General features: G+C 36.9%; 6 protein-coding genes and 1 non-coding gene across 9 annotated transcripts; 4 read left to right on the top strand and 3 right to left on the bottom strand.

Moving 5' to 3' along the window:
* Positions 1-9,285: 9,285 nt before the first annotated feature.
* On the top strand, positions 9,286-10,222 carry LOC6582948 (histidine triad nucleotide-binding protein 3). The gene is made up of 3 exons (XM_002008593.4): positions 9,286-9,600; positions 9,668-9,861; positions 9,926-10,222. Exons 1-3 carry the CDS (start codon positions 9,339-9,341, stop codon positions 9,965-9,967), a joined length of 498 nt encoding a protein of 165 aa, XP_002008629.2. The 5' UTR covers positions 9,286-9,338; the 3' UTR covers positions 9,968-10,222.
* Positions 10,223-10,491: 269 nt separating this feature from the next.
* On the bottom strand, positions 10,492-12,751 carry LOC6582947 (zinc finger protein 502). The gene has a single exon (XM_002008592.4). It carries the CDS (start codon positions 12,671-12,673, stop codon positions 11,636-11,638), a length of 1,038 nt encoding a protein of 345 aa, XP_002008628.1. The 5' UTR covers positions 12,674-12,751; the 3' UTR covers positions 10,492-11,635.
* Positions 12,752-13,052: 301 nt separating this feature from the next.
* On the top strand, positions 13,053-16,599 carry LOC6582946 (ubiquitin carboxyl-terminal hydrolase nonstop). Its single transcript, XM_002008591.4, has 5 exons — positions 13,053-14,043; positions 14,113-14,514; positions 15,170-15,277; positions 15,338-16,158; positions 16,215-16,599. Exons 1-5 carry the CDS (start codon positions 13,120-13,122, stop codon positions 16,255-16,257), a joined length of 2,298 nt encoding a protein of 765 aa, XP_002008627.3. The 5' UTR covers positions 13,053-13,119; the 3' UTR covers positions 16,258-16,599.
* Positions 16,600-16,923: 324 nt separating this feature from the next.
* Trnap-cgg lies at positions 16,924-16,995 on the bottom strand. The gene has a single exon. It is a non-coding gene; the product is annotated as a tRNA-Pro (tRNA).
* Positions 16,996-17,616: 621 nt separating this feature from the next.
* On the top strand, positions 17,617-18,203 carry LOC26527428 (uncharacterized protein CG13380). The gene is made up of 2 exons (XM_015162653.3): positions 17,617-17,929; positions 17,990-18,203. The coding sequence occupies exons 1-2, from the start codon at positions 17,735-17,737 to the stop codon at positions 18,068-18,070; spliced, it is 276 nt and encodes a 91-aa protein (XP_015018139.1). The 5' UTR covers positions 17,617-17,734; the 3' UTR covers positions 18,071-18,203.
* Positions 18,204-18,496: 293 nt separating this feature from the next.
* LOC116804369 (uncharacterized protein CG13380-like) lies at positions 18,497-19,916 on the top strand. 3 transcript variants are annotated; one of them, XM_032731516.2, is made up of 3 exons: positions 18,497-18,586; positions 19,086-19,539; positions 19,617-19,916. In XM_032731516.2, exons 2-3 carry the CDS (start codon positions 19,120-19,122, stop codon positions 19,752-19,754), a joined length of 558 nt encoding a protein of 185 aa, XP_032587407.1. In that variant the 5' UTR covers positions 18,497-18,586; positions 19,086-19,119; the 3' UTR covers positions 19,755-19,916. The 3 variants fall into 3 exon arrangements, with proteins under 3 accessions (XP_032587407.1, XP_043865478.1, XP_043865479.1); XM_044009543.1 differs by having other exon boundaries at positions 18,514-18,586; positions 19,069-19,539; XM_044009544.1 differs by having other exon boundaries at positions 18,514-18,587; positions 19,073-19,539.
* Positions 19,917-22,337: 2,421 nt separating this feature from the next.
* Positions 22,338-24,329, bottom strand: LOC6582943 (prolyl 4-hydroxylase subunit alpha-1). The gene is made up of 6 exons (XM_002008589.4): positions 24,038-24,329; positions 23,680-23,973; positions 23,399-23,595; positions 22,780-23,342; positions 22,539-22,704; positions 22,338-22,469 (listed from the first exon to the last, which is right to left on the bottom strand). Exons 1-6 carry the CDS (start codon positions 24,232-24,234, stop codon positions 22,408-22,410), a joined length of 1,479 nt encoding a protein of 492 aa, XP_002008625.2. The 5' UTR covers positions 24,235-24,329; the 3' UTR covers positions 22,338-22,407.
* Between the last annotated feature and the right edge of the window lie 777 nt (positions 24,330-25,106).

Here is a 25,106-nt window from a genome sequence, read left to right as displayed (position 1 = left end):
TGGAAAAAAACGAAGATATTTGCCAATTATTGGAGATTCGCATGTATGGAGTCAACCTGAATATTTAGGAAAGGCGTCGTAACTATAGATGAATGAAATATAAATATACTTTGAATATGAGTATTTATAGCTTTGCTCATAAATACTATATATACTATATGGAATATATTAAGATCTATATGTATGTTTTTTTTTAATATATTGCTTTTTTATTTCCAGTGTAAGCATTCAACCTATATATTATCATGAACCAAGCCTTAAGTCAAAATATTTATCCACCTAAGCGAGAGCCAAGCCTAATCTCAATTTTCATCAAAAATCTTTTGTCTTAGCAAAGCTTATTCGAAAGATCGTGCTACAAAGCAGCAAAGTAATATCTAATATATATATACCAAATGTATATATGTATAAGTAATATATATATAACTTATCTAGCAATTTATTTAACTCAGACACAAATTGAATGAAAAGAACTGAGTAGAAATAACAATATAGCGCACCTTTCTATATGAAAACACATAAAAATAATTAATTATATTTTCATTAAAACTACAAAATATATAATTAATAAAATTATAGTATAATCGGTCATATACAAATAGTTAAAAAATAAATTATTTTAGTTTTACGAAAATACATATAAAAAATACATTAAATAAAAAAAATTAAAGCAAATAAATCAATAAAAATCAAGATCAATTATAAAATTGTATATAATAAAAATAAATAAAAAAAAAAAAAAATAATAATAAAATATTTATGTCATCAAAACGCGGTGAAAACAACGTAGGCAAAATAACATTACTTTTAGGTCCAAATAGAATACTAAATAATAAAAATCGAATAGTAAGACTAAATAATAAATATTTGCATTGTGGCAGAGTTTAACATGGAGTATACAATAATATAAAAAGAAGAAGAAGATATTATATTCTTATTCTTATTAATTAAATATAGAAATTATTTTCAAACCCCTTAACTCACTATTAAAAAAATAAATTATATAAATAAAAAACTAACTCTTATATACATATATAAAAATATTAATTCTAAATATAAATCTTTGCTTTAGCTGCTAACACTTAAAGTCCATAAAACTGTTGTCTCAACTGACAATTCGCATAAATAATTTTTATAACAGAGCTAAACAACTAAATTAGTTAAACAAACTATTTCTTTTTCTACTGCTGTAAATAATTAACTTGTGACAATCTCTGACAATATTTGTGCCACTCTAAAGAAATATGACACAATTCGAGAACATCATCAATCTAAGGCTTTGTGTTGTTGTTGTCTTTTTGCTGTGGCGCCAAGTTCATTGACCCCGCCGCACAGTAGTCCAGTACGGCTTTTCTTTTGTGGCCTGCGGATGGGCTCTACACTTGTTGTCCAACAGTAGTTCGCTTGGCTTTTGCTTTTGCTTTTGGCTTTGGTTTTGGTTTTCTTCACCCCTTTGGCTATTATTTACACGCTGCCATCCGCGCATTTCTCCATGTCATGATCCGAGAGACTAACTCGTAGAACGCGTACTCTAACTAACTACTTGTGCCAGAGACCTTAACCACTGAATGGCATTCAGTCAGTATGTAGCCCGCAGCCGTTTATAATTACGTATTATATTAACTTTATACCTTTATACATTTTATACCAGCTGCTTTCCTCCTGCTCATTTACTCTTCTGCTTCGTAGTACTTTGGCTTTCTAACTAATCTATCTAATGTCGTCTTTTCATATACCCTTACTGAAGAGTAATGTTATTTTAAAAATAAGTAGTAAACATGTCTAAGCAAGTAAAGTATTTGTTGACTATATGCAAATATTGATGGGCTAAAAATGGAGAATAAATATATTCTTCACTTAAAAATATGTTTACAAATATCTAAAGACAGTTAGTTGTCTATATGTTAATTTTAAGTTTTATTTTTGTTTCCTTTCATATATCTAAATATGTAAAATGGTTTTAGAGGATTTAAACTATATAAAAAGTATATAACATAATATGTTTAATAAATACTTAAAATATTTACAAATTTAAGGAAGTCTATGTCTTTTACATATATATGGCCATTCAAGTAAATTATTTTAGCATTTGCGAAAATTTTCTAGGCAATAGTAAGATTAAATTTCATACTATTTAAATATCAGTTTAATAAATAAAGATATGTCATCTAGCCCTCAAACTGGTTTTGCTTATACATTTTCAGATGTCTAAAAGTAATTTATAAAGTTAAATTAAATTAAATTAATTAAATTAAATTGAATATTTTTCTAGATAAGAATAATTTTTTATTTTTTATAAATATTTATTTAATTTATTTTTTTATAAATAACCTTTTAACATTTGTAAAAAAAAAAGGGTGAATATGGAAATTAAGAAAATGAAAATAGAAGCCTTTGACATATAAAAATAATTTAAGAAAATTTTCTTTTGAATAAACTTTCATTAAACAAGCTTTTTGATCTAGCTCTAAGTTCCAGACTCTTCTGATTTCCTAACAATAAAAGCTAAATAAATTTTAAGACGTAAAAGTAACAATTGAAATCGCTTTTAAAAAGTCAACTAACTGAAATCAGTTTCATTTGCCCCGTACACAAGTAGTTTTCATTGCAGTTCACACGACTTCACTCAGGTCGTATATCATCTATAGAGTATGCCATTGTCGGCATTCTTGGTGGCTATTGTTTCTAGTAGTTCCTGACCCTTTTGACTGTTTACTTTGGCTTTGCGCTCTCTTTTGTGCTTTCTGCTTCATTTTCACACATAAAAAACGCATAAAAAATGTTTCTTTGTCATTAAAAAGTCAAATTTATGATAGTTTCCAAAACGAGAGACGGGTTTGGCTCGCTTTTGCGCTCTAGGTGAAATTTTTAACGGTTCACAAGAACATCTCGAAACGGTACTAATAGAATAAGAAGAAGATGATGAAGAAGAATAAGAAGAAAAACATGCGTGACCTGCGGCTCAAGAAAAATCAAATTGATAGATTTGAGATGCTTTTTCGCCCTAATGAGTTAATAATTAATATTTGTTCAATAATGCGTTAAAAGCTGACGAAGAAGTGATGAATGCGTTTTTCATCAACAGACGACACAATTATCAATGCCTAATAATAGCTCCGAAAAAAACGCGTTAATTTTTAATGATAATTGAGATTTTAGGCATAGCTCAGGGTCATATGTGATAGACAGACGATACGGTATTATTTGATAATAGATGAGAGTAGCAGCAAGTTGAAGAATGTGGGCTTGATTTTGAAAATGATCTTCAGGCAATCGTGGAGTCGTGATGAAAAGAGTTAAACATTGTATATACAATCAAGGCAATCAGGGACTAGTGATGAAAGAAGATCTACTTGAACTTTGAAGCATACAATCTATCTCTGAACAGTTAATATGTATATTAATATATGCTTATCAGCTTCAATAGATCTTGATGTACTCGATCTATACTTAGTTTTTTCTTTAAGCAATATAAGTATATCTTCATTCATTTGTAGGCAGTTAGACTGAGCTTGATCTCACAACTTTAAGTCACGATATATACGATATCTGCGAACTATACTAGGTATACTAGGATCTTATCTATTGATAACCCTACTTCTCTTATCAGTATTCAATATTCTCTTTAGGGTTTTATCACTTCATATAGTCTTTGCGTACATCTCTTTTTAGTAACAGTTCCATACTCCATTAACAAACTCTATAATCTTCATTTTTATATACCCAAAATCTCTGAAAGCTAAATCTTTATAAGCTATTCAACTCTACCTACTGTAACTCATCTTTTCATAATTATTAAAAATTTACATTCATTTGTTGTCCGGCTAATGCCCTAGAGGAATGCGCCATTTTCTCCGCTGATTATCTTGATCTGTTTAAATTTTTGCCATTAAGGCGTGAGCGTCAATTAATTGGCCGCAACACTTAACCAAAATGAAGCAATTGCAAAATGCCAAAACAACGTTCGGGGCGTTCCACTCGAGAAGTGTTGAGCCGCAATTAGCGGCCGCAATAATAAGCCAGTTAGGCAGCCAGACGGGCCTACTCACCACCACACAGTACAAGCCAAAAGCCGGGACATGTATGTATATGCCTGAAAGTGTGTGTGTGTTGTGTATATGTGTTTGTCTGTATTTGTGTATAAACAAATATTAAAAATGCGACTACAACCTTGACATTGAGCGCTGACAAGTTGCGTAAAAGATGTGCAGCCAAGTGGAAAGTAAAATAAATATTGGAGTAGGAGGAGTGCTGAACGAAGGGCTACCCTGTAGGAGCTTATAAAGCACTTCCTAAATACAATTAAATGATTTGCAAATATAGTTCAAATAAGCTTATGGTCTTGACTTGACTTAAGCGAAAGCTACTTCTGCAAAGCATGTGTACAAAGTACGAAAAGAATGACAGGCAAAGAGATACCCTGTAGGAGATGAAGATGAAGATGAAGATGAAGAGAAGAGAGATGAAGATAAAGAACGATAGAAAATATTGAGTAACATACAGTTCAGTGTGTTTATGGTTTGTGAAGCTAAACTTGGAATGCTTATAAACCAAATTAGCATTATGCTTTTGCCCTTTAGAAGAAAATAATTACTTGTAGAAATTAATGCAAATTAATGTACTACAGCTAAATATAAAAGAAAATATATTGATGAAACGGAGAGTTATTCCCCAATAAGCAAATGCCAAAGATAAATGATTAATATATAAAGATATTAACTAACAGCCAGTGTACCTTAATGGACCTCAAAAATAAAATCATAGGGTATCTAAAGTACACAGAATCAAATAGTAAACGATTTGTATTGCCTGAAGTGTTAATCTTACAGGGTATGTAGTACACACAGAATATTGAAAGTATTGATAGTGTTACACTATAAATAACACAGAGTTAATCGATTTTGAAACATGACACATCTAGACTATATAGCTGAAAAAAAATTATAATCAATATCGGCATTAATATGATATGTACAACGCAAGGAAATAAATAGGTGAAGAATTCTAAACAAAAATACCATATAAATGTAAGACGAGCTATGGGAACTGTGTAAAATGTGAGCTACATAAATATAGAAACAAGTAACACTAGCTGCTAGGCTTATAGAGTATGTTGAAGCAAATGAAACCACAAAAATGTATATTAAATGATTAAATGATTTCATTAAGATGAGTCAATTCAGATTTAATAACAGTAAATCGTGTTCTTCACAACGCTTTTGGCTTATCACACCAATTACCTAGCTTAACAGGGTATCTAAAATAAACAGAATCGGAAACAACCCACATAAATATAAAGCCCCCATATCACGGAACGTGTCTTTTGTACAAAACTCGCAGCTAGCCAAAACTGCAAAACAAAATTATGCAAAAATAAAACAGTAAATGAAAAAATTGAAAATAAAAAGCAACGAAAAAGGTAAACAAAACACGTTAAGAACGTTAGAAACAGTTAACGCAAAGTGGTCAAAATGAGTCATTTACCCATTTGAGAGCGACTCGAACAAGTTTCGCGCACTGATCATGGAAGACAAGATGAGCTCAGTGTGTAGAGCGATCGATGCTGTCAGTATACAAATAAAAAAATATTTATAAATATATATATGTATATATATAATATTTGAGATCAGAATCTAAACAGTTGAAGCTTTCGTTTGACTTACAAATTATATACATATATATATACATTCATAATATATGTATATGTATGTACATTTCAATTATTTATAATCTATTATTTTTGTGATTTGCTTTACCTTTATCTTTCTTGCTCGTTCGCTGTTTGCCTTCTGCGTTGTGCTTTGCGCTGTCGCTTCTTCTTCTAATGGAAAATATAGCCGTGATTTTTCACCACTTTCACATTCACAATGAAAATCAAATAGATGCGAATGCACCTTTTGATAATTTATAAACAAAATTTTGTTGTTTATTGTTTTGATTTATTTATTTTATTTTATTTATTTATCTTTTATTTTTGTATTTGTTGAAAATTTATTAAATGACAAATTTGCTTTTTAGTTTGTACACAAACACACTGAATGAAATTTGATAGTTAGGATCTAGATTGTTAGAAAGATAGAGCCGAAGATGGAAATCTTGGAATTTGCCAGCATTTATATGAGTATAATTTATATATAATTTATTGACTGCATATTAAATTTCACTTTAATTTGCAGCACACGTACTTTGCAACGAGCTATGCTGGAAAATTCATTTTCCACACACACGCACACACACTTAAAGCTCGAGTCATAAGTCAAGACTTTCAATTAGGCGGCTTTAACACGACAAACTGCGTTGGTAATAGTGAAAAGATGCTTACGCCAGCCATCCAATGTATCTTTGTATCTATGCCTAGCCGTGTATCTTATGCTGTTATGTGTCTGTAGGCATGTGAGCCGCGGTAAAAGTGTAAAAATTACAACAACTTGCGCTTTCACAATGCACAAAAATAAAACGATTCATGATTTGCCACATGATTTTTCCTTGGTTTTTCTTCTACTTTTCTTTCTTCTTCATCTTCTTCTTCTTCTCCTTTTTTTGTCTAGCATCTAGCGACAATTGAAGATGAATCTTTAGCATTAAGCAGCCAAGTTCCGGGTTGAATGAAACGCAGATAAATTAGCTGATATACATATAGATATATGTATGTGTATCTATATATATTCATTAATTTGTATTGCCGATCGATTTAAAATAAATTAAAATACACGCACAGCTGCCCAAATACAATGCATATTGCGCAGCGTGTGTGTGTGTGTGTGTGTGTGTGAAAGTACGCAACGGAAAATAAAAACAAATCAAAGTGAAAAACCGTTGCCAGCCCATTTACAAATGGAAAATTGTCAACGCACATTGAACTTGACGACAAAAGAAATGCAACAAGCGAAGGGGAGCGGGAGACGAGAAGAGCGAGCAAGCGAGAGAGAGAGGAGCGCGGCAGCGAGTGGGCACACTAGCATGCCTCAATTTACAGTTAAGCGACGCAGACGCAGACGCAGAGATGCAAAACTCCGCGCAGCAGACTTTCGGCCAGAGGAATGCGAAATGCGAAATGCACTTGCTGCGCCAACTTTTTTTTCGCTAAATAAAAAAAAATGAAAAAAGTGAAGGGGCTACAGCAGCCGGGATCTGCAAGACCTGTGCCCAGTCTAGCCTCAGTCATGCCCGTCTCGGCCCCCTCCCCCCCCTCTCTCTTTGCTCTTTGTGTCTAAAGATATATGGAGAGAGATACATCGAATAGCCGGCTAGCATAGCGGTACTTTGAGTGGGCATGACGAGGAGCTAATGACTCGGCGCCTCACTCGACATTCGACAGACAGACAGACGGACAGACAGACAGACACACGACTTAACAGGAAGTTGGCAATTTTGGTTAGCCAGAGCTGAAGAAACTAATGTTGATTGGGGCTGCTGTATGTCTATAAAGGCGTATACGAATATATATCTATGGCTGGTTTGGCTGCGTGGAGCATGTGTGCGCCAAGGGGCGGGGCCAAGTGATCATGCCACACAATTTTCAAATATCTGTTAAATAACTGCAAAATATTTTTCATACATATATTTTACAGCTCTGAAATCTTGTTTCTTTTTATTTCATTTGACTGATTGATAGATAATTTATATTTATAAAACATTGATTTAATTACTTTATCTTATCATTTTTGTAAGCTTACATTTCTTTTTTTAAACAATAATATTATATTATTTATATATAAAGAATGTTTTTTATAAAAAATAAAAATTTATAAATCTTACATTTATAATTTTTTTTTTTTTTAATTTTTGAAAACTACTACTCTATTCTGAATTTAAAAAAAAAAAATATATATATATATATATGAAACACATCAATATTAAATATATTTTTTATAATTAAAATAGGTTTTATTAATTCTTTTACAAATGTTAAAAATCTGTTAATTTTTTTTACAAATTTGATATTTGTTTGATATGAAAAGTAAATTTAGTTTTTTTTTTTTTTTTTTTTTTTTTTTTTTTTTTTAAAATTTCCATTTAATTTTTTTTTTTTTAAATTATTATTTTATATTATTTTATTTTTTAATTTTATTATTATTAGTATGATCAATTTATTGTTCAATTTATTGAGTACTAGTCATTTATTAATAATCTCTTTCTTTATCGTTTATTTAAATTAACCATATCATTTTATTAGTTTATCATGCATTACGATTTTAATATTTGATTATTAACTTAAATTTGGCAAAACCGCTTCCTTGTTAAAATATATATTTTATAGCTGAATGCTTTTTAAAGTTTATCTAATGCATAGCAAATTCCAATAATTCCGCCATCTATATGTATTCGCTCTTCGCTCTCTTTCAAGCATTCAATCGAAATTCCAAAACTCCAATTTAAGCACATTATTTATGCTAATTAAATAAACCGTTATCACTTTGCTTACATATATGCTAAATATGTATATTATCAATTATTCCGCTTGATTTTGAGTTTTGCTCATTTTTCACTTGGTTTAATTTGATAATTAGCCGCAAAGTACGCAGCAACCGTCGTCGACGAAACTCTTCGAAATCAACTAATATTAACAAGAACGCAGAGACGGCAATCGAGGCCGATGAATAAAAACGCGCGAGTTACGAACGCGCTACGTACCAAACTCAGACTGTGAGGCAAAACAACGGGCGGCTAAAGCGAGCGGCCAAGCAAGCGCGCTGGCAGCGAGCTACAAAAACAAAAACAAAACGAAAAACCTGACTCAGTGCGAAAGCAGCGCAGCGCAGCTGCTGCTTAAGCGGCTTAGAAAAAAGGCCAAAAGCGCAGAGCGACACACAGCAAATCAGAGATAGAGAGAGAGAGAGAGCAAGAGAGTAGCTTTAGCGCTCAGCTGTTGCAAGCTGACCAGCTATAGTGGAAAATATACAGGGTGTTGTTTGGACACGAGGTGATCTACAGAAAAACACACACAAAATTATTTTCCATATTGTTAAATAACTTTAAGAAAAAATCCATCAAGCTTTGCGTATTACATATAATTACAATAGAACATTTCTTTTACAGTTAGCTCACTATTTTCACGTTTCTTTTGCTTCGCGTTCGCTTACATTATATTTTTCTAATTTGAGCGTTTCCTCATTGTTTTATAGCTTTTACACACTGCATTAAAAAAAAAAATAATTAATATTCACTCTCGCGAACACGCAGAGTTTATTTTATACGCATATTTTATTGCACGTTTTATAAATAATTTCAACTGCTGCTCGCGCGCGAAGACTGAGAGAACTGAGTAGGCTAGCTATCGATAAATGAAAACAACTTCAATACAATAGCTAAATATCGCTAACAAATTAAAAACTACAATGTCATCGATATTTATGCCGATAGTGTTGCAGCTGTTTGCAGCAGTATTTACAAAATTTAGTGTGGCATGCGAAATGGAAGCTGAGGAATGCATCTTCTGCAATATTGCAAATGGCAAAACTGACACAGTTTTGGAAATGGAATCGGATGATTTTGCCATATTCAAAGACATAAAACCAGCAGCGCAACACCATTACCTAATTGTGCCAAAGGAACATTACGATAGTCTAAAAACGCTCAACGAATCACACATAAAAATGGGTAGATAAAACCACTGATAAAACGCAGTAATAAATTATACTCATATATTTATATTTTGTTTTTTTAGTGAGCCTCATGGAGGAACATTTGAAAAACTTCTTCGTGTCGAAGGGCATTTGCACAGCGGACGCGCTCTACGGCTTCCATTTTCCGCCTTTCATCTCCGTGAAGCATTTGCATATGCACGGAATAGCTCCACGTTCCCAAATGCCATTTTTCTCTCGGATGGTGTTTAAACCTTCGACCGCTTGGTTTAAAACTGTACGTAATATGTTTATTTATATAAGCTAATATTTCTCTAACTATCTAATCTCTGTTCATTTAGACCCAGGAAGCTCTAGCTTATTTACGGACGAAAATAATGTAGTTATCCACCTGGATTTTCACATGCCCAAAGAATTTTCTTTTAAAGAAATATATTTTGTATATAATATACTTTATTTTCGGTTTTTATGATATGCACTTAAACTAATTCTTAGATAAGATAAACACATTTATATGAACAAATAGCCGACACCTTAATGCGAGGGTAGATCGAAAAATATATAGTTTTTCACATAACGTTAAAGGAAGACAAAAGACATATATAATTATATAATAAAAATAATTTTTTAAATAAATAGATATATTTTTGTTAGTTCACACAATTTGCAGACAACCGTCGGACTATACAATAAATAATTAAGCTAATAATGTATATATGTATAAATTATTGTTGATTAAACTACTTAGTGTATTTTATAATTATGGTTTCTTTAGGCGTTCATAATTTTTGGATATTGTTCAGATTTTGTAAATCTTTGAATACATTTTTTTAATAGTTAAAATTTGTAATTTAAATTAGCTGTTTATGAATCAGTCAAATGTTGGAAATTTCTTTGAGAATTTGAATTCTGTGTTTTGTTTGTTTATTTTATATAAATATATTTGCATGTTAAAGAAATATTTAAAATATGAAAGATGATTGAAGTCGATTTACCAAATTACGTACTTTACATATTTTATGAAATACTATTAGCTCTATAAAAGCAACGGTTAATAGAGTTCATACACTTAAAAAATATTTAAAATGTTTATGTTTATGTATAATACGTAAGATCCTAAGCTAGATTTTGTGAAATACACTCAGTTACACAAATAACAAATATTTTGGATTTCTAATCTAAAAACCTTGCTTAAACATATTTCAAAGTTGTCAAATAATTTAATTTACATTAAACTTTTTTTTATATAAATTAGTACAATGTGCTCAATATTTTGCACATATTTTAGCGAATTTTTGGAATGATAAAATTCAGAAGATTAGCTAATCTCATATTGTAGAAAATTTTACAAAAATAATTTTATTAAAATTTGCTTAAAATTATTGATATACATTATTAAAAATTTTCCAATTTGTTAGTGTTTCCAAAAATGTAAACTATAAGCTAGTCATTCCTAACAATTGTTTTGTTTTTATCAGAAATTGTATAGAAATTTTCTTCAAGAGTAGTTAAAAGATTTTGGACAATTCATAAATATTTAAAATTGTTGGAAATAATATAGATTAATTAACATATTTTTTATGGTGTGCTTCTTCAGCTTCGAGTAGAAACTTTATGTAATGTAAACTCTTAGTTGATTCATAAAAATAGGTTTTAACATTTATGCAGATATTAAGAACATTCACAAGTTATTTGTTATAATTGATTTTTAAATATACAATTTACAATTCCATACAATTTTCTGTTCTAGTCCTCAAATGCTTGGAGATATTTTAGATTTGTTGAATTATGGGGAAATATGTTTATCATATAATTGATTTATAAATATGTTCACATTCAGATCTTATTTTTCTCTTATTTTCTGTGAGATGCCAGCTAGGATATTTCAGATTTCTTAAAAAAATTTTTTTTTTTTTGAAATATTAAAGATTTTGCAAATCTTTTGTATAAGTTCACATATAGATCCTTCTTTTTGATTTTCTTTAATAATTCTTAAAGGGTTTCCATAAACGATAGCACAAATATTTTTGAGCTTCAACATTTGTTCACATTCAACTGAGATTCACACCCATACCCTTCAGGAAGTTCGGATCATCGGTGTGGCTGTTCATGTGTCGCTTGAGATAGGAGCTCTTGAGGAATGGCATCAGGCAGATGACACACTTGAAGGGCCGCTTGTCGGTTAGATGCACCCGGCGATGCCTTTGCAGGGCACCCGGCTGGACATATGATGCCTGGCACTGGTTGCACTTGTACGGGCGCTTTCCCGTATGGATTCGCTTGTGTACCGTTAGATTGCCAGCATTGGCAAAGGTCTTGGGGCACTCCAGGCACTTGAAGGGCCGTTCGCCTGTGTGTGTCCGAATGTGTTCATTGAGCCGGCCGCGCTGGGTGAAGGCTTTCACGCAATGCGGACATTTGTAGGGTCGCTCACCCGTATGGGCGCGGATGTGGTCCGCCAGATTGCCGGGATTGACAAACTCCTTGGGGCACATCTGGCACTTGTGCTCACGCTTGCGGGCATGAAAACGCTCGTGCTGTATGAGTTTCCTTTTGCTCAGGAATTCCTTGCCACAGGTGGAGCAGCAATTTGTTGGGTTCTTGCTGGGTACCGACTCGTCCAGGGTAAAGTTTTCGCTATTTGTCTCACAGATCACATCACACTCGATTTTAAACTGGCATGCCGAATAGATGTCCGAGTTCCAGGTGTCCTCGACTTTGGTCTGCACATCTGTGTACTCACATTTGTCCATTTCATCAGTCAAATCCTCAATTTGCGGCTCTTCAATTTTCACTGAGATCATATCCTCAGCCCATTCGGCCAGCTGCATATTGTTCGTGTCGAGCATTTGCCAGAAATACTGTTGACTCTCCTCGCACTTACGCTTGAATTCATAGAAATGGCGTGCATCCGCAATGCAGGATTCGCACATTTGTTGAGGCAGTGCATCATCTTTGTTTACCTCGCAGCTGGTGCAGTCGGCCAGCATTTCGGCCAGGCTGGGCTCGTTCTCCAGCGCTGCATGTTCGTCAAAGATGTCCACTAATTTGTTTGTGTTATCTCTGCAAACGCGGCAGCACTTTTCCATTGCTTCAATTTATACTCTGCAAATATTGTATACAAATAAAATTGTTTGAAAGACAAATCAATCCTTTCAACTGACAGTATTTTTATATATTTTAGCACTATGTTACTTTGGCCACACAGATATATTCCACACGAATTTATATACCACAAAAATACTTAAACACAATTTAAGCGCCAAGATAACAGAAGCTGTCAGCTCTTACATTAATATGAAAATAATGAAAGAAACTGCATTTTATTTAAAAATATATATTTTATTTTAAATACTGTATTAAATGTGCAATTTTGTTGTCGATGATTTGCACACACTATCTATCGGTACTGAAAAACATCGCCGCAAGTATGCGAGGAAAAAAACAGCATCGTTTGGTATCGATATTATATCAACAATACAAGAGTCGACTTCAGCTGTGTGCGCTGTTCTCTGCTCGCTGCTTCGTTTTTCGTATGTTTGTGTCCGCTACCCATGCATGTGTGCTTGTGCGTGTGCGAGTGTGTGTGTGTTTGTGCGTGTGTGCGCTGTGGCATTTGTGTGTGTGTGTGCGTGTGTGCAAAATCAGTGTCTTTGAAAAAAGCAGAAAACTGATCAAAAGGCCACAAAACGACAAAGTTCCTATTTTACACAATTCGTGTCCCGTGTTCAGCATAAAAGTGGCCAAAATTCGACGAAAACAGCGCAAGTGTGATAAAACCACAGTGCCACAGCCGTCTGCAAAACGAACGAAAACAAAAGAGAACAGTGTTGATAGTACGACAAGCATTTTAAGCAGTGGCAGCGGCAGCGGTAGCAGCAGCGGCGCCGGCAGTCGAGCCAGCAGTGGCAATAACAACACCAGCAACAACAACAGCAAGCGCGCATACGCGTTTTTGGGCCGGGGAGCGGCCGACGTTGTACCTGAAGTTCGTTTACTCCCAACAACAGCAACAGCGCCAACAACACTTACTCGAGCAGCAGCGGCGGCGGCAGCGGCAGCGGCCGCAGCAGCGACAACAACAGCAACAAACACAGAGGCGGCTGCCGGCCGGTGTCCGGCTGAGGAAACTGTTGTTGTTAGTGGTGGGCGGGTCGGTGGGGGCGTGGAAGGCGCACAGCTAACAAAGGGTCCACTGAATGCGGCGAATTTGTCGCTGCCCGTCTGCTTGCGCACCGTGCAAAAGCTTGCCGCTGAGCTCGACGGTAAAGCCGACGTCAACGTCAACGTCAGCGACAGCAGCGACGTCGACGGCGACAGCGACGCTAACGTTAACGACATGTCGGAAACGGGCTGCCGGCACTATCAGAGCTACGTAAAGGAGCACAGCTACGATACCTTTCGTGTTATCGATGCCTACTTCGCTGCCTGCGTCAACAAGGATGCGCGTGAGAAAAAGGTGAGCAGCAGCAGCAACAGCAGCAGCACGCAGTAGCAGAACCAACCCTCCCTAACCCCTTCTCCATAGGCCATACACTGCAATTGCTTCGAGTGCGGCAGCTATGGCATCCAGCTGTACGCCTGCCTGCATTGCATCTACTTTGGCTGTCGCGGCGCTCACATCACCAGCCATCTGAGGGCCAAGAAACACAATATCGCATTGGAGCTGTCGCACGGCACGCTTTACTGTTATGCGTGTCGTGACTTCATATACGATGCACGCAGCCGTGAGTACGCGATAATTAATCGCAAGCTAGAAGCAAAGGATCTGCAAAAGAGCCTCGGCTGGATACCATGGATACCGACGCCCAAGGAGACGAATCTGCTGCTAGCCAATGCACGGCGGCGTCTGGTGCGACCCAATCAGACAATTGGGCTGCGAGGGTTGCTCAATCTGGGTGCTACCTGCTTCATGAACTGCATTGTCCAGGTGAGGTGGTAGATGATATATTACTACATTTGGTATAACAAAATATCGTATTGGAAATAAGTTTATATATCGAGGTCTTCCCAAAATTGTAATTTTATATATCTTATTAAGTATATATTTAAAGTCTCATCTCAAATATTTGCAAATAAGTTTATATATTTGAAGTCGCATCTCTAACAGCTGAATATTGCATTTTTTTTAAACAAAAAATCGATTATTGCGATAACAACTAATGCAATTGGTATTTATTTTAAATATTCAACAAGTTATCGCTTATTATTGTAGTTTCTTTGAATAAACAAATTTTATCGATTATAATAAAGGATAATGCGCCAATTTTGAAGGTTAACAATCAGGTTTAAGTTTAAAATGATGATTAAATTTAATATTACTGTAAATTAGTTTTAGATATAAGTAGGTATATAACTTCTATATCCAAATTGTGAAAATTTGTTTAATTATATATTATAAGCAGCATATACATATATGTATGTATATATACTATATCAATTATCATATATATAACTGGGATACTAAATTACTATTTACTTTCGTCTTTATAAAGTTTCGGTGACTGTAAGGGTATTTAAAATTCATCATGTTTACTCAATCTTTTCGTATATAATTTTAATCTTATCTGAACGCTTCTTCTTAGGCTCTGGTACACACGCCGCTGCTGAGCGACTATTTCATGTCGGATCGCCACGACTGTGGCAAGTCCTCACACAAGTGTTTGGTATGCGAGGTGTCGCGTCTCTTCCAGGTAAGCGCATGCGCCTTAGCCAATTTATATAATGATTGAACTTCGGGTTTGCTTCTGCAGGAGTTCTATTCGGGCTCACGTACTCCATTGTCGCTGCATCGTTTGCTGCATTTAATTTGGAATCATGCGAAACATCTGGCCGGCTATGAGCAGCAGGATGCGCATGAGTTCTTTATCGCCACGCTGGATGTGCTGCATCGGCATTGTGTGAAGGCCAAGTCGGAGCACGAGAGCAAGAGCAACAGTTCGAGCGCCACGGGTGGCAATTCCAGCTCCAGTGCCAATGCAACTGCGACGCATTCCTATGGCCAGTGCAATTGCATCATCGATCAAATCTTTACGGGCATGCTGCAGAGCGACGTCGTGTGCCAGGCATGCAAAGGCGTTTCCACCACATTCGATCCCTTCTGGGACATCTCACTGGATCTCGGCGAGACGACATCGCATGGCGGCGTCACACCGAAAACGCTGATCGATTGCCTGGAGCGCTATACACGGGCCGAGCATCTCGGCTCGGCGGCCAAAATCAAATGCTCCACCTGCAAATCGTATCAGGAGTCCACCAAACAGTTCAGCCTGCGCACTCTGCCCAGCGTCGTGTCGTTCCACCTGAAGCGCTTCGAGCATTCGGCACTGATCGATCGCAAAATCTCATCGTTTATTCAGTTTCCCGTTGAGTTCGATATGACGCCCTTTATGTCCGAGAAGAACAATGCCTATGGGGACTTTCGGTTCTCCCTGTATGCCGTTGTCAATCACGTGGGCACCATCGATACCGGACACTATACGGCCTACGTGCGACATCAGAAGGACACGTGGGTCAAGTGCGATGATCATGTGATAACAATGGCATCGCTCAAGCAGGTGCTCGACAGCGAGGGGTGAGTTGGCAATGGTTATATAAATCATAATATTAATATACTCCCTTTTTTTTTAGTTATTTATTATTCTATCATAAGAATGTCTTGGAATACGAGTGAGAGACATGGACAAGGACACAAACTCAGCGCATCTATAGAGACTGTTTATCTCGCTCTCACAAATCACTCCGCCACCCACACTCACTCATAGACACACACTCACAAAGTGTGGCACTCTTGGTGCCAGTGCATGTAGCATACACACACAAACACATCCAACTACGATTACTACAATTCAACTACAAATATACAAAATGCAGACAAGAACGCGGCAGCGCTTACAACAACAAGAAATCTTAATCTTAATTATTGAAAAAAAAAAAAAAAAAAAAAACATAAACATATTGTTCTAAGTATTTCCAGCACATAATGCTAAAAACTAAACGAATGCTAAACTACAAATTGCTTATGTATGTAAAACCAAGAAACAAAAAAGAAGAAAAAACAAACAAAAAATTTATGCATAGCAACCAAAATGCGACGCAAGAAAGAAACAAAACGAAATATCACAATTTTTGCTCTTACTCAAGAAATTTCCAACAATTTAAACGAAAAAAAAAAACAAAAAAAATGAAACCTAACTGATATAATCTTTGCAGTTAAGAGCAGCTACTTGTTTTGTTTTAGAGCGGAATACTTTTCTTTGTTTTATTTGTTTATTTCATAGTATTATTTAGGAAATTGAAATTGAAGAAACCACAACAAAAAATTTATTTTGAACAACTTGGGCTCGTCCGGGAATTGAACCCGGGACCTCTCGCACCCGAAGCGAGAATCATACCCCTAGACCAACGAGCCGGTTGAAGGTGGTCCGCCATATTGTATATTTCACATTGCTGCGGCGGCGCTGACTATTACAAATTTTGTATATATTGGGCAGCGCATGCAACACGTGTTAGAAAGAGACGACCATAGTCTGCCACGGAGTTCGTGTCCATGCTAAACTCAATTGCTGTTTTAGCAGAGACACACACCTATACTAGACATTTAGGTTATGATCCAGTTCTGTAAACTTAGGAATGAGATATATACTCTGTTAATGTATTAAAAGGTATATTGATCATTTACACAATTATGATTTTCATATATATAAATTATTTCTTAATTGTATTAAAAAATAACTATTAGCGAAAATGTAGTATTTCTCACTTTTAAAGTAGCTGAAGTTAGAGGTTAGAAATCTCATTGAATTATTGGATCAAATTTGAATATTATTACTATCTAATTTATCGAATTAATTATTTTTTAATTTAAATTATTAATACAGGCTAGTAAATAAAATTATTTTATTGTTTCTACATTAAAACAACATTAATATAGTTTAATTATAAATTAATATAAGCACATGGCTTTGCAGGCTCTTCAATAAAAATTATAAACAAATGGAGGAATATCCACAATATTGCTGTCGATCTCCGCTTATTTTACAGCACTGGCTGCCGATAATGAAACGCAGCGCACACGATCGGCTTCATTCAAAAACTATTGCAAGCTCAGCGAGTAAACAACAGCAACAGCAAGAGAAGAGGACTGCAGAATGGAAGTTCAGAGAAGCAATAAAGAGAAGAAATATTCTTACCTATCCCCATCCAAATTTCCTGTGCTCAAGGAGCCGAGGGTGGATTGCTGCGAGAACTGTATTTGCAATCGAAAGCGCGGCTCAATTTTTTGCACCAGTTGCAAAAAAACTTTCGTGGGTCGCATTGCGGAACGTTGTCAGATGCATCCAGAAGTAAGCAGCTGGATATTTAATATGTTTACATATAAATTAAATGACCTTGCGTATTTTCAGGTTGCATATCTAATGGATGCCCGCTATTGCGCTTTCTGTGGAGCCGCTGCTAAAGACTTGCAAATGGGGGATCCAATGTAAGCCTAATGTCGTTGACGACCAACAGTATGCAGAAGACATTCATATGTAAACAATAAGAACAAAGAAGTCCACAAATATATAAATACATTTGATTTTGTATGTAAGCAAAATAGAAAGGTTTTTTTTTATAACACTTCGGTATGCGTTTGTATGTTTGGGCGTATCCTCTTCTATATATGTACATGTATATGTGTGCGCATATCAGAGCTGCTTTTAGTTTTGGTTTGCATTTTACAACACCCTTAAACACCGTTACTTAAATATTTTTGCGTGATTGTGTTGCCAATTCAGCTGATTCCCTATTGGCATCTATAGCCGTAATACAATAAAAAAGCTATAGTTGCTTAGTCTTCTAGCGGAATGCGTGGGTCAGACAGCTGCTTTGGCTGGCGTTAATCTAGCTTTTTTATGGCCAGACAAAGCTACGCATCACTGACTTTAGTTGAATATTTTCGCGACGCAGTTGTCCACAATTTGCTTGTTATATTCTGCGTACGCACTCGTTTTCTTTGAAAGGTAATTGATATTGAGCACTAATTGTATTTGATATATACGCAATATGTGCAGTAAGCTATTGAATTTGTGACATTAAAAATTCGTCACTTTTTCGAATAGAAGTTTTTTTATTTTTATTTTTTTTTAAGTGCAATTCATGTGCATGTACACATACATAAAGGCATATGTATGTGTGTACGCATACATCTCTGTTTATTTGTGGAATCTTCTTCAAGACTTTGTTTTGAAAGTCATACAAAATAGAAATGTGAAGTGCTTTTAGGCTTTTTTTTTCAGTTAACTGCTGACGACAGTAATAATTCTAATAAAGATGAATTTCGAATTCGGAACTACTTTTATTAGTGGAAAGTGCATGCACACATAGATAAATGCATAGCCAGGCATGTGTGCTTGTATGTGTGCGCATACATCTCTGTTTATTTGTGGAAGCTTCAAGACTTTTTAAGTTAAACTGAATTTATGTAAATGTGAAGTGTTTTTAGGTTTTTTTTTTTTTCAGTTAACTGCTGACAGAAGCAATAATTTCCGACAAGATGAACTGGGAATTCGGAAATCCCGACTACAATAACAACGATAGGAACTGGACCAATGCCAACAACGGGAACAACAAGAAGGGCAAGAACGAATATTGGAACAAAAATAACAACAACAACACCAGGAACATCAACAATAACAACAACAACAACTACAACACCAAGAACTTCAACAACAACAACAATACCAAGAACGTCGACTACAAATATGACGCCAATAAGAACCAAGATAGGAACACCAACAAAGGCGAGCAGAAGGAAAATGGGTCTGACAAGAAATTGAAATATGATCCGCCGGCCGATTACAAGTATGAGGTGCATCCGTGCATCTGCAATCGCCCCCAACAGGCGTTCGAATGCGGACGTTGCCATCATTATTTCCATGGGCGCATTAACGAGCGCTGCAAGCAGCATCCATTGGTATGTTTACATAGACTTTTATTGAGTTGGGCTGAGAGCCATAATTAATGGTCAAATATTGTAAACTCTGTGTGCAGGATTACTTTCTGATGGACTTTCGCCAGTGCCCATACTGCTATGCACCCACCGCAGAGGTGAAGGTATCCAAATTGTCCTGGGCACAAATTCGCAAGATGGAAGATGCCTGCTTGCCGAATGACGGTGACGATTTGTAGCTGAGTTTGAGACTCGGCGCAATTGATTAATATTTTAACAAAAGAACAAAAAGAACGTACATTTAATATGTATTCATGCTAGGACACGATCTTGTATTAACTGAGATTAACATTAAATATAACATAGTTCTAGAGCACACCCAAATCTGTGCTATTAATCCATGTCCCATTGACTTAATACGCCTGCGGCAGGCAGAGCGACGCCGGTTGGGCTTAAACTACGCCAGACACCTGCACAGACACACAGACACACACACACAAACACTTGGAGCATGACATTTATGAAGTACTCAATGTCGTCGACAGCTTGGCTCGCAGTAAGTTCCACATAAGCTGGCAGCAAGAAGCATGCGGGCTCGTAAGTAGCAGCAGCAGCTTGACATGATTGCATGTTGCATGTGGCATATGGCATATGCCATATGGCAGATGTGGCAAAGAGCGCAGCTAAGGCAGTAGTTGGCAGCCGTGACTTGGCATCAAGTAAGTGACGTGTTGTTGCTAACGCCTGCAACGATTTAATCCCCTTTCTCTCTCTCTCACTCTCTCTCTCTCTCTCCGTTGTCAGGTGATAGACACAGTAAGCACTCAGTTGGCAGGAAGAGCCTTAACTAACAAAGGCCTGCAACACTTTGCTTTAAACGACTCTTGAGCACAGATCTGGCGTAATTTGTTAGCAGTTTGCGCTTAACTTATCCGCTGTGCACCATTATCGCATTCAATAGTACCGTTCCCGGGGCGCCATCAGTCAAATTGGCAAACAAATTCATGTCGCCGATAACAATTCAATCACTTAAAAGTTCAAATCGTCTTACAATGCCTCCCCAGTGTCCAACTGGCCAACTGCAACCACAATCTAGCTGCGCTGCTGCTGCTGCTGCTGCTGCTGTTGCTGCTGTTGCTGCTGCTGCTGCTGCTGCTGTTGCTTTTGCTGCTGCTGCTGTTGCTGTTGCTGCTGCTGCTGCTGTCTGAAACATCTTGTATATATAGATATGTCTCGGGGCTATGCTTAGCAGGGCATCTGCATCGGTTTGTTGGCAACTGAAGTTCGTACTTATCTCAACTGCTTGCTGCAAAGCCATTCAATGGATTCCCTTGATTTGGTCTCAACTCTCTGCAACTGAGGCCTTCAAGTGTCTGCTCTTGTCTGCTGCTGCGGCTGCTGCTGCGGGTGCTGGCCAAGTTTTAAAGCAATATTTTTCAACAGCAAACTTCCACTCAACAGGTCAGATCAAGTCAAGCTTTTATTTCCTCTAGATATAAGTATGTTTGTATGTAGTATAAGACTTTTTCGTTTAATTAGGAAGACAGCATTGTAAGCAGGGAAGTCCCTTTAATATTAACTTCATAAAAATTATAATAATTATATTTGAAATTTTCTATTTCACTATAAGAACTGCTCTCCTATCAATGCGGCCTAGCTCGCTTCAGTGAGTTAATCTAAGTAACTTTATATGATCTCCCATATGCATACTCCCCAACTGTCATTTGATATCTCTATTCTATATATGTATTTACCACTAGAATAATACTTCCCACAACTACATTGAGCTGTCAGGCCGCAGTTCGCTTTCATTGTTGCAGTTGCCGTGGATCCCCCACGTTTGCCTCGCCACCCCTTCAAACCGCGCCAACTGGCATTGGCTTCGTGTCTAATTTCCGTTGTCCTGTTGGGTCTGTCTGTTCTCTTGTCTCGCTTTTGCTTTTTTGCTGCCTCGGGTTCTCTGGCGAGTGAGCTGCACAATTGCATTCATGCTGATTTTATTTGCCGCAACACTCACAGCCGACAGCTTGACTGTCTGCTTGCCTGTCTCTCTGCCCGTCTCACTGTCCGTCCGTCCGACCCATTGTAAGTTTTCGGCGGCGGGCCAACAACTTAACCAAGTATTAGCACTATTTAAGAGCTGCAACGCGGGGCGGCAAATGCAGTTGAAAATTTTCCAATTAGTGCTGCTATTTGAGTTTCCAGCCACGCCCCCTAGACCATTGCATTCAGCTTGCCGTAATCTTGGCAATTAGTTTCGCCGACTCGAGACTCGAGGAGTTGCCGCTGTTGCGCCTGCTACTCGCTGCTGCAATTGTAAATTATGCAATTGCTTAAAATATTCATGAAAAGTTTCATGGCCAGTCAACAGTTGCCCCCAACGCATATAAAATCAGTTGAGCGCATCCTTTACGCGCCCGAATATGTATGTGTGTGTGTGTGTGTGTGTGTGTTTGTGTCCTCTGTTTGTTGGCGGGTGAAAAATGAATGTTGTTTCTCTCTTGAAGCATCTCGCGTGAGCGCCATTGTCAATGCACCGCCTTTCATTGTGCTCGTCCTCTCTGGCACTTTGCGTCGCCCGTTCCATTACTGAAGTGTGCACTTCCGCTAAATGGTATTTGGGGCAAGCACATAAGCTTACGATAGAGCAGCAGATAGCAGCCGACGCGACGCGACTTGGCCCCTCCACAGCATCCCCGCACATACCGCGACCCTTGCCTTGTTCCGAATCTAGTGACGCTTGCAATTTTTATGGCAAACATGACAGCGAAAAAACGGAGAGGACAGAACGAGACAGAGAGAGAGAGAGAGGGTGAGCATTGTTCCACTTTTGTAAGCATTGAGCTGTTTATTAGCGTTACTCTTATCTTTCAGAGGCATCTATATATTTATTCAGGCCAGGCAGAGCTTCTTGGACGGCCGCCGCTGTTCCTGCTCCATGCACTTCGTAATGGCTGTAATTGAATATTAAGCATGGTTAATCTAGCTACATATATATAGACTTGTAGTTGCATTAGACCAACCCCATCTGGAGCCCAGGACCACGGGGCACACAGCGTGCTTTGCCAAGGGATCTGCTGCACCGTCTGCATTCAAATTGTACCACAGCAGGGCGGTGCCACGCCTCGGCTGGACCAGAAGTCGCAGCTTTGGAAAAATAGTTGCGCCACCGATAGCAACGTCATTCGCCTGGATGGTTAAATAATAGAATATATTAGATTTTTTATTATAATTGTATAGTAATCCTGCTATCTCTCTGCTTACATAGAAGACAATTGTGGCTATGCGATCGGCGCGCGCTTTGCAGCTCTTCGTGTCGGCGCCTTGGCCCAGGGCAAAGTTGAGCACGTGCAGCTTATTATGCTCCATCATGCCGTAGCCTGTCATATCAGCAACTCTCTGATTTATGTTAAGCTCCACCCTCTTGGCTTTGGCTTCTGGAACTGACATATTCTTAATGGCTTTAATTTCACTATCGTACAGCACGTCGTGATAGAGCTGCACCACAGGCTCCAGACTCAACTGCTCCAGCTTCATTGGCGCCAGCTTCAAGTAAGCTGAGTTCTCGTAGACGTAGCGACAGCTTAAATGATCCGTCTTCCGCTCCGGCCAGAGACCGCGACACGCTCTCTCCATGGCCTTGGGTCGTGGCTTATACTTGGCTCGCAGATTAATGTAGATTTTCTCATCTACCGCCAGATACTTATCGACCATGTGAGTGATTTTATCGCTGCTGCTCTCACGAATGGCATTCTTCGTCATTTTTTCAGCCAGTTCTTGCCAGCTGGGATCGATGCCGTCCGCTGGCGGTGTCTTTGTGTTATCCGCTGTTAGAGAGCAATTATACTTAGTATATACAATGATTACTCAAGTCTCTGCTTACGCTCGTTGACAATCGCCTGAGCATACAATCTGTTCAGCTTTTTGCGCTTCAAGCCTAGCACGCGACTGAATAGAGTGTCATACGGCTGTCTGTATAGTCGCATCGCTGTGCGATACCAATGCGAGGATCTGGCATATTCTGTATCATTGAAGAGTCTTTCCGCCAGGGCAATGCAATCGGGTGTTGTAAGATACGAGCTGAATGGAAATCGAAAAAGAAAAAAACACCTTTCATTTCTATTCTTAAAATTGACTGCTCCATGTCATCCAGCCATCACCCACTTGTATTGCGTGTCGAGCAGCAAGCCCTTGGCCATGTGAGATGTCTCCAGATTGTAGACACTCTCAATGCGCAATAAGCCCTCAACAGCTGTCTGCAAGTCCTTCTCGCTTGGCACCAGCTTCAGATGCTTTTGCATCTTTTCCATTTTGGTCTGATGGCCAAGGTATGCCAGCCATTTGGGCCAGTCCTGTTGTAGCCTTCTCAGCAATGCAAATGCGTTAAGAGGATTTGCAACATACTCCTCTTGCTTTTTGAGGCCAGTCAACGGAATATGCTCTAACATCGTCTGGTAGCTGGGAGTAAGTGGATTTTGTAACTATTTCCGAAAGTGACTTTTGCAGTTGCGCTTGCACTTACAGCTTTATCATATTTAGCTTATCCTGCAAGTCCTTGCCAATGACTTCCAAGTTTTTTTTTAGTTTATTTTCCAGCTTCAACAACTTAACCATGCTCCCATCAGATCCGCTGTACCGAAATATTTCGTTTTCTTTCTGCATTTCTGCATTGCAAAAAACTGACTGTAATACTAGAAAACATATGAAAAACCACGTCATTTTCAGCCCTAGAAACTATTCCAATTGTATTCTATGTCTTTGAACGAGCGTTTACTCATGACATATTTCAACTATCAGTATTTTGTTTCCATGGTCTATTACTAAATAGACTACTATGTTTCATGCATTAGTCTTAGCGTGACCAGAAACCTTGAAAGATTTCAACATATTTTAGTAGGAAGTGTTATCTCTTCGACTACGTAATACCCTAGGTAACAGAAGTGGTCAATCAATTTCTATAATAATGCCATATTAGTCTATGTTGTCTTTCCTTCTTTTAATGGGGATATGTTTGATTAGATAGTATTAATAGTTTTTTTTTCTCTTTGAAAATTTCATATAGAAATAAATATAATTTAATTTAGCATTTAGCACTTAATATGAATTTTTGTTTTTTTGTTTTTGTGTTTTTTTTTACAATAACATAATACATAATGTAATTAGGATGTAATTCACATGTATGCTTAATATCTAAAATTTCATTATTTATATTTAACATAACCATTTAGCATTAATATTTAAAGCCCATATAATATTATTTTATGTACAAAACACTAAATTATAAACATACAATTTTAACATTTTGCATTAACATAGCATTTAGCATAACATTTTTATTTTTAACATTTATATTAACATAAATTAATATTTATATAGTTTATTAATTCTATTAATATAAAATTAACATTTCTTTTATTATCTTAATTATATCAGCAATTAAAATAATGAAAGTAATACAATGATCCGACTAACACGAGACCAGAAATGAGACTGAGTGAGCTATGCCCTAGAATCGCCTTTATATACATAGCTCTCGGACTGAGTTCAAGCTAAATTGTGTTATCGACCTATGTTCGATCTCGAGCAACTGA

Source organism: Drosophila mojavensis, unplaced genomic scaffold (assembly GCF_018153725.1).
Source record: "Drosophila mojavensis isolate 15081-1352.22 unplaced genomic scaffold, ASM1815372v1 contig_74, whole genome shotgun sequence".
In the NCBI taxonomy this organism is placed as follows: Eukaryota; Metazoa; Arthropoda; class Insecta; order Diptera; family Drosophilidae; genus Drosophila; species Drosophila mojavensis.
Note: the sequence above shows the minus strand (reverse complement) of the source record. Positions and strands in the feature narration are given on the sequence as shown.